This window comes from Myotis davidii, unplaced genomic scaffold (assembly GCF_000327345.1).
Source record: "Myotis davidii unplaced genomic scaffold, ASM32734v1 scaffold2364, whole genome shotgun sequence".
NCBI lineage: Eukaryota > Metazoa > Chordata > Mammalia > Chiroptera > Vespertilionidae > Myotis > Myotis davidii.
Window position 1 is genome coordinate 161748 of NW_006294758.1, and position 9665 is coordinate 171412.

A 9665-nucleotide genomic window follows, 5' to 3' on the forward strand; every position below is an offset into this window, starting at 1 on the left:
ATATGCCATTGGTAACTTAATAGAAATTACTTTGAATCTATAGATAGCTTTGGGTAGTATGAATATTGTAATGATGTTATTCTTCTAATCTATGAACACAGTATATGCTTCCACATATTTGCATCTTCTTTAATTATTTCTTCACTGTCTTACAATTTTCCAGGTATAGATCTTATATATCATTTATTAAATTGTATAGGTATTGCTCTAGCTGGTTTGGCTCAGTGGGTAGAGCATCAGCCTGTGGATTCCAGTCAAGGGCACATGCCCAGGTTGTGGGCTCAATCTCCAGTGTGGAGCATGCAGGAGGCAGCCAATCAATGATTCTCTCTCATCATTGATGTTTCTATCTCTCTCTCTCCCTCTTCCTTCCTCTCTGAAATCAATTATATATATTGACTTCAATATATATAATTGATTTTTTTACAGAGAGGAAAGGAGAGGGATAGAGAGTTAGAAACATCAACGAGAGAGAAACATAGATCAGCTGCCTCCTGCACACCCCCTACTGGGGATGTGCCCACAACCAAGGTACATGCCCTTGACCAGAATCGAATCTGGGACCCTTCAGTCCATAGGCCGACACTCTATCCACTGAGCCAAACCGGTTAGGGCAAAATATATTTTTAAAAAATTGTATAGGTAATTTTTGAAGCAATTGTAAATGGATTCTTTTCTTAGTTTCTCTTTCTGATAGTTCATTATTGATTTACGTAAATATAACTGATTTCTTGTTTATTTTATATTCTGCTTCTTTACTAAATTCACTTATCAGTTCTAGCAGTTTTTTGGTGGAATCTTTAGGGTTCTCTATATACAGTATCATGTCATTGGCAAAAATATTTTGCTCCTTTTTCCAAAATTTTGTGGTGTTTGTGCTATCATTGTATAAAAATAGTTTATCAGATTTGTTTCTCATACTAAATAAATATTTTTACTTAGTTTTGCATTTTTATTTTTTAAAGATTTATAAATTATATAGGGCTCATAAAACTTATTTCCATGGTCTAAAAATATCTTTACCCTACCCTCTTTATGCCAATTCTAGACTCTGAATGTTTCCATTTGATTTCTATTGTTTCCAGTATTGCTCATCTCTGATCCAATTTTTTTTTTCCTTATTGCATCTATGCAATTATTTCAAAATTACATACCTGGTACTATTTTTCAAAACCTGATAATTTCCCAGTGACCATAGGACAGAGTATAAAACCATACATGTTTATATTTATTTTGGTTCCTAGTGCTGCAGTAGTAAATAAGCACACACCTTGTGACTTAAATGACACAAATTTAGTGCCTTACAGTTCTTGAGGTCAGAAGTCCTAAAGTCAAGATACCAGCAGGCTCTCCTAGGCTCGAGAGAAGAGCCCCATTCCTTCCCTGTCCAGCTTCTGAGACCACCTGCACCCCTTCGCTCACGGTGCCTTCCTCCATCCTTAAAGTCAGCGGTGTAGCAGCTTTTAGTTTCTCTCCTTTCGGGCATCTGTTCCCTCATCATATCTCTGTCTCTGCCTCTGACTCTTTTGTCTCCTCTCTCTCTTAGAAGCCACTGTAATTACACTGAGCCAACACAGATAATGCAGTATAATCTTCCCTTCACAGGACTTTTAATTTAATCACATCTGCAAAATCCCTTTTCCCACATAAGCAAATGGACTCATAGATTCTGGGGATTAGGACATAGACATGTCCAAGGCATTATTATTTCATCTACCATATATTTGGCATATCTATCCTTTTAACTAGCACCTTTCTACATTTCTAACTCTTTCTCTCACCACACATCACCCCCTCACACCTAATATTTTGATCTCTTAAAATGTGCTCAAGCTAAGTGCTACTTTAATTTTTATGGCATTGTGGAAGATGGTTAACTGCGTTTTATAGATGAGGAAATTAATAGCTGTGAATATGTATACATGGGACATGGAGCCACAGAATCAGATATTAATGCAGACTCAGATATTAAACTCCAGGCACACCCTGTTAACTGTTAACCACTATTCCATAATGTTTGTAGTTCCTTCAGGTAGTTTCCCTGATACACCAGGAAAAGTCATAACTACCTTTTCCTCCTCAGCTCTCTGCTTTTTTGCCTTTATTTAAGGCTCAGCTCGATTTTCATCACCTCTGAATCCCTTTCTGAATCTGCTCACCCCTTTGAAATTTTCCACACCCTTCACTATATGCAAAATTAAGTTCTATTGCGGCCCCCATATCCTCCCTGAGCATTTATTTATCTGCAGGTCTCCCTTTATAAGATCTCAAACCCTCTAAGGCAGTGGTTCTCAACCTTCTGGCCCTTTAAATACAGTTCCTCATGTTGTGACCCAACCTTAAAATTATTTTCGTTGCTATTTCATAACTGTAATGTTGCTGCTGTTATGAATAAAATTAAGTTCTATTGTGCCCCCCATATCCTCCCTGAGCATTTATTCATCTGCAGGTCTCCCTTTATAAGATCTCAAACCCTCTAAGGCAGTGGTTCTCAACCTTCTGGCCCTTTAAATACAGTTCCTCATGTTGTGACCCAACCTTAAAATTATTTTCGTTGCTATTTCATAACTGTAATGTTGCTGCTGTTATGAATCATAATGTAAATATCTGATATGCAGGATGGTCTTAGGCAACCCCTGTGAAAGGGTCGTTCGACCTCTTAAGGGGTCGCGAGCCACAGGTTGAGAACTGCTGCTCTAGGGCAAGAGGCCATGCCTGCAGTGTTGTATTTTCCCAGAACCTTCTGCTATAACTGAGACATAGACGGCACTTAATAAATGTTTGTTGAATAAATAGTTGAATTGTACAGTATAGTAAGTGGTAGTGATAAACTCTGCATAGGAGGGCTAGGTCACAAAGGGGTGAAATAGCACAGTTTGTTTGATCATCACAAATATTTCAGAATGGCTGGAGCATAGTGTAAAGTGAGGATGAGAATCAGGAAAGAAGTGGAGAGACGCTGAAGGGGAAGATCACAGGAAGTTGTGTCAAGCCTTAGAGATGAGAAGTTATCGACAGGCTCCGAGACATAATGGCAGAATTTAATCCTATAATGGATATTAAATTTGCATTTTAAAAATTTTTTGCTTAATAACTGATTTCAAGACCACATGTAATTATTTTTTTCTCCTCCAATTCAGTGTGATAGGATTAAAAGTCAGAGAAATTACATCTTTAGTCATCATTTCTATCATGAGATAGCTCAGTTATCAGCACATCCATTCTGTTAACTCCATGCGTCACCAGCTTTGTAAGCAAAATGAGAAATTGAGACATTGACATTGTCCAGACCTTGGTCCCTCAGCTTGCTTATCAAGGGGAGAGAGGACGTGCGTGTGTGTGTGTGTGTGTGTGTGTGTGTGTGTTTAATACTCAGCAAGTTTTGCTAAAGGGAATTCCATACTTTTTAAGAAATACTCTGAACTTTAAAATTTTGTTGGTGAAGTAGGCTCAGAAATTAATAATCAGAAATCCAGTAAATGTTGTATAGCATACCATGGCTATGAGAGTAGAGAGCAACTTGGGCTATTCCTGTGAAGAGCTTGAAGATTAAAAAAAAAAAAAAAAAAGATGAAGGTCTGGGGAGAGAATGGGTGCGGTCAATAAGGAAACAAAGGGGTGACATCTGTAACACTTTCAACAATAAAGATAAATTTTTAAAAAAGCAGTTCATTTCCAGGTCAACAGAAGGTATTATTCTGGAATTCAGGAAAGCAATTGACTTCTCCCATTAGAAGAATTGGAAATCTGAGCTAACGACACTTAGTATTTTTATGGGAAGAAATTAGATTATTATTTAGCCTAGACCACTGAGATGAAAATGCACATACATGCACTCATAAATATTTAATAAGCAATGATACAAGTAATTATTGTTTTGCCCATTTCTGTGTATTGAAAAACAGACACTTAAATAGATTATTTTCAAGATCACAAAGTTAGTAAGCAGTGGTGCCAGCACTTTACTTTGGTCGTGCCAGCCTCTAAAGCCCCCGGTATTTTCTACCCATTTTCCTTTCACATTCACGGGAAGCCAATTAGATATTAGCTATGTGCATGTGGTTCTGTGAAACAGGCCCATATATTGCCCTTGGGAGCTTCGAACTCTAACATCTAATTTATCATTCCCTCTCTTACATGTCATGGTCCTCCTTATGTCACTTAGGAAATGGAAGCATCATAGTTTCTAAGTTGACTCTAATAAACAAATAATTTTCATAAATGATACTCATGCGTGACACAAATAAAACTTTTGAATGTAGAAAATGGGATAGGGGTTGAAAGCTCTATAATTAGCTTTTTAAACTTGACTGTCATTGCAGATTTGTCAGACTTAATTAGTTAGGTAAGCCTTCATTCGTTAATGCCTGCAATGTGTTAAAAACCATGTTAGAAAAGTCAATGACAAGCAATAAGACCTTGTCTTCAGAGACAATGAATGATTTAATAAATAATTACAATAAAGTTTATTAAGTGCTATGAAAATGCATTTCAAATGTCATACATATATACAATGGAATACTATTCAGTTATCAGAAGAAATAAATTCGGTCATTTATGACAACACGGATGAATCTTGAGAATAGATAAGTCAGACAGGAAAAGTCAAGAACCATATGATTCTACTCATATGTGGGATATAAAACTGAAAGCAACAAATAAATAAATAAGACAAACAAAAGCTCATGGAAACAGGCAACAGTATGGCGGTTATCAGAGGGAAGGGAGAAGATGGGAGATAGTGAAGGGAAAAGAGGGTCAAATATATGGTAAGGGTAGAAGATTTGACTTTGGGTGGTGGGCACACAATGCAATATACAAATGATGTATTATAGAATTGTACACTTGAAACCTACATAATTTTATTAACCAATGTCACCCCAATAAATTTATTTAAAACAAAGTGAACAAGGAAATGTATTTTGTTCATTAAATTCCACACATGAGTGATATCATGTCCCATGGACACAGACAATAGAGTGGTGAAGGCCTGAGAGGGCAGGTACTGGGTGGAGGGTGTCAAGGGGGAAAATAACTAGAAACAAACAAAGGGGACCTCTGTAACACTTTCAACAATAAAGGTTTAAGAAAAAAATATGATAATTGTAAATGCTCATAAAAGTTACAATATTATCAACATTGTTATTACTTCACAAATGTAGAACCAATTTTAGATATTAAACTGGAAGTTGTATGTGTGAAGAAAAAAGAAGAAAATGCATTTTAGGGACTTTTAACTGAATCTGGAGTGGTCAGAGAAAGTTTCTAGGTGGAAGTTAAGTCTAAGTTGACAAAATAGAAGGAGTAAGGATTGATGAGATGAAAAGGGATGTGTGATGACAATATATAAACCACTGGCAGACGGCCTCATATTATTAAGGAATACAGCTTCTAGAAATGAAACAGTAAAGTGAAGGGAAGGTAATGATCAGTTATATTGAAGGTCATGCCTCTCACAGTTTACTATTCAATGTCAAGAAATAAAAATCACCAGAGGTATTGTAACGGGTACGATATTTCACAATTACAGCAGTCCATATAACAGGGGTGTAAAAATGGAATTTTTGTTGACTAATTTTTGAGCCTCTCTCAGATGAGTTACTGTATACACTTTTAGGTATGTTCAGTCCTATTCCACAATTGTTCAGGCCACTTAAGAAGAGCTTAGCCACTTCAGGGCACTTCAGTGGTGCTCAAAGGCTCACCTCCATGTCATTGTTTCCCTTAGGGTCTTCTCCTACTTTTTTCTCCCGTTTTACTTTTAAAATCATCGGATGTGGGCCCCGCATGCTAGTTCCCAGGGGTGGTGTTTAGCACAGCGTGTGTGGTGGTGGTGAGGGAGGGAGGGGCACGTTTCAGGTCTTAGTTGAACAGCATCATGGTAATAATCACAGCCTGTCATGTTAGACCCAAGAGCTGGCCTAGGCTAGTCCCAGTGCTGATGTCCAGGTGTATTGGACGGAGCCAGGTGCTGGCCATGGTGCATAGTCAGCTCCCTCTGAGAGCCCCAAGGGCAGTGCCTGTGCACCCATTTGAGGTGACCCCCTTTTTTCTTTAAGTTATTTCTTGGCTTACTCTGCAGTTCCCTCTGGGACTTTGGGAAACTTACACCCCCATGCCATGCTCAGACCTGTGAGAAGCTAAGGGGGTTATCTGAGTATCGCTCATGCCTAGATGTCACAATCTCCCCCTCACCCCCTCCCCCCCGCACCTGGCATATTTGGGGGCTTTCTTTCTTGTGCTGCAGTTGCAAAACAGGACACCAGTCTCTTCTGTACTTACATTTGCCCTGATCATATAAGGGGCTCCATTGTTCCTCTTCCTTCCTCGACTGACATTGGAGGAGAGGACACAGCACCACTTTCTCTCCTCTGCCTTCCTCCATCCCTTCTCTCAGGGTCCACTTTAGGCCTAGCTAGGGGCTTCTCAGCCTTGGCACTGTTAACACTTGAGGCCAGCTCACTCTTTGTTGTGGGAGCTGCCCTGTGCACTGTGCGATGTTTAGCACCACCCCTGGCCTCTAGTCACTGGATTTAAGTTTCATCTATCCAACTGTAACTATCAAAATTGCCACCCCACCATCCTCCCCACAAAGTAGCAATTTTGTCTACTCTGGAGCAAGGGAGATAAACTGATTTCATCAAAATAAATTCACTTGAGGCCCCCACCAGCTCAGATGGCAGAGGAGCCGTGCCATGAGCCCTGCACTCCTGCGAACACGGCACTGTGAGCAGTGGGAAGAGTGCAGGCTGGGGCCTGCAGCCTACCCACTGCCTTGATGACCCAAAATCCTGCCCACTCTGGTACTGGGGCCTGGGGGCGGGCGCTGTCTGGATGCTGCGCACCAGGCCCTATCTGCTTTCTGTCCATAAATTCGCAGAGAAACATGAATGGATAACAGCAGAAAATGGTATTGGAGCAGCGGGAACCAGCAACTTTGCACAGGAAGCTTTTAGAGATGCTGTTTACTGTAGTCAGTCTGAAATTGGGACGAAATTGAACAAACAAGATGAGTTTGGTGTTTTGAAAAGTGTGAAAGCCACTAGTGAACTCTATTTTTCTCTATCAGGAGAAGTAACTGATCAAGTGTTTCCAGTAAATACAGGACTTGTCCACAAGTCTTGTTACAAAGATGCTTGGCTGACACTGGGTAATACTTCAGAAGTAGATGAGCTAAGAATGAAGAAGCATACACCACAACATGAGGAACTGTATTAAAGGGTCGTGGCATTAGGAAGGTTGAGAACCACTGCTCTAGAGAGTTGATATCCTTTATTTACTGAACCCTGGTAAACCCTCTCCTTGTCCCTCAGGGGTAAGTGTAACCCCTAGGCTTCCAGATTGAGTCAGATGCTAGCTGAACAAACATTTTGTATTGGTTGGTGCTCCCATGAAACAAGTGAATATTTTACCTACCATCTACAATGGTCTTACCAAACATCTTAGAAAGGATTCATAATACAAAGGTAAGTAAACATTTCTAAGCTTTTGAACAATGCCATTATTTATTAACCTTTAACATTTTTTGTATATATGTGTGGAACTCATTTTAAAAATAACCAAATGACAGCTATGTGGCTAGCTCTAGATAATTTTCATAGTAACTACTCCTTTTCTATCTGCTCACGTTACACTCAGTTATCATCAAACTATCATTATTACCCCATGCTACTGATCTATCATATCTTACCTTCTTTACTTTCGACCTTCTGCTATTTCTATTGTGACAGGGGCAGGATGATTCGGAGAACCAGCCCATATGACTCTTGGTTAAACAAGCTGCATTGGTTTCAATGTGATACATACCCCAGTAGATAGACATCTAGAAATCACATGTATTATTTTGGTCTGTCTTAAAGCAGTCGTTCTCCATCCTATAGCTATGTGCTTAGTGGTTTTACAATTAATTTGTGATGCATTTTAGAGTAAAGAAGAAAAGCAATTTTCAAAGGGAATATAACTTTAAGTTTAATGAAAACTAATATGAGCCCAGCTGGCATGGCTCAGTGGTTGAGTGTCAACCTATGAACCAAGAGGTCATGATTTGATTCCTGGTCGGGGCACTTGCCCAGATTGTGAGGTCACTCCCCAGTAGGGGCCATGCAAGAGGCAGTCAATCAATGATTCTCTCTCGTCATTGATGTTTCTATCTCTCCCTCCCTCTCCCTTTCTCTCTGAAATCAATAAAAAAATATTTTTAAGAAGAAAATTAATATGAAATTAATCAATAGTATTAAGAGAGAGAGAAGGAGATTGAGAGAATTGAAATTGTTATGGACTATTTTATTTTAATAGCCTTGTTCATTTTAATATTCCTACTATAAATGTCTGGGTTCACACATTATTATAAACAGAAATTTAAATCAGTGCAGCCAGTTTAATGATATAAACAGAACATTAATATGCACAACAAAATTAGGAGCAATAATGCATTTTCAAGTGGGTATTTATCCTGCCAAGTTCTAAAACCCAAACACATAACTAACCTGATAGCATAATTCTTGAAGTATACATTATACAAAAGACTAATTATTTTTCTATAAAAATATTGTTACAAGATTAAGTTTTAAGCAGGCATTTCCACTTTAAAATGAAGCTAATTAAAATTATACATAAAACTTGGTGAAGGTTAAAAACTTGTTTCTGAGTTCTTATTCATTTTGGAAATTCCAATAACTAGTACAATTTCAGATGCATAGAGTAGGTGCTTAATAAATTTGCATTTGAAGAGTAAAGGAATTAAAATTTTGGAGAGTAATGTGTATGCTAAATAGAGTAATGAGAAAAAAAATTATTATTTTAAAGTGTGCCTGTCAACAAATGCTGTGATCTAGGCTGAGAATATTATGAAGAAGTTGAGGAAAGTACTGATAAAGAGTTTACCACATGAGACAGGCCATATCAGATAGAATGAATTTGTCTACCTAGTAGTCATACCATTGTGTAACCCCCATCTTTGAGTGGGGACAGGACCTAAACACTCAGGTCTAATGAATGGATAGGGCCTGGAGGGATGTCACTTCTGAGGTCAGGTCACAAAAGACTGGCTTTCCTCTCACTTGCACTCGCCTCGCTCTTCCTTGTTCAGGTGATGTTTTGAACTGCCATGTGGAGAGACCTACGTGACAGTGAACTGAGGATAGCATTCGGCAGCGTCAGTGAGTAACTGAGGCCCTCAGTGCAACAACCCGTACAAAACTGAAGCTTGACAGCAACCATGTGCATGATGTTGAAAGTGTTTCCTCCCCTAACAGCCTTGGGATGATGACAAGCCCAGCCAATACCTCAAGTGCAGCCTGTGAGGGACCTGGAGTCAGGGAACCCAGGTAAGTCATGTCTGGATGCCTGAGCCATAGAAACCATGAGATATAAATGTTTTTAAGTTGCTAAGGTTTGGGGTAATATGTTATACGGCAGTAGAAGGACCCCAACCCTCCAAGGAAATAGTTCTTGCTTTCTAAAAGAGCATTACAAGCCTGAGGCCACTAAACTAGCTAACTTACTTGACCTAGAGGTTTATATATTAAAAAAATAAATTTGTGAAAACTGAAATTGTTTTTCTCACAATCACTAATTTATGTGTTTTATCTAAAAAATCTTGCAAAGAGGTAGAGCAGTAGAGGGTAAAACTCAGATTTAGGTTAGGCCAGGGGATATGAGTGGTT

At 38.8% G+C, this 9665-nt stretch overlaps 1 protein-coding gene across 1 annotated transcript; it reads left to right on the forward strand.

Moving 5' to 3' along the window:
• Positions 1-6834: 6834 nt before the first annotated feature.
• Positions 6835-7218, forward strand: LOC102754084 (glycine cleavage system H protein, mitochondrial-like). The gene has a single exon (XM_015567498.1). It carries the CDS (start codon positions 6835-6837, stop codon positions 7216-7218), a length of 384 nt encoding a protein of 127 aa, XP_015422984.1.
• The last annotated feature ends 2447 nt before the right edge of the window (positions 7219-9665 follow it).

Coding starts and splice junctions, on each gene's coding strand:
- LOC102754084 (XM_015567498.1), top strand. CDS start 6,835: ATGCTGCGCACCAGGCCCTATCTGCTTTCTGTCCATAAATTCGCAGAG.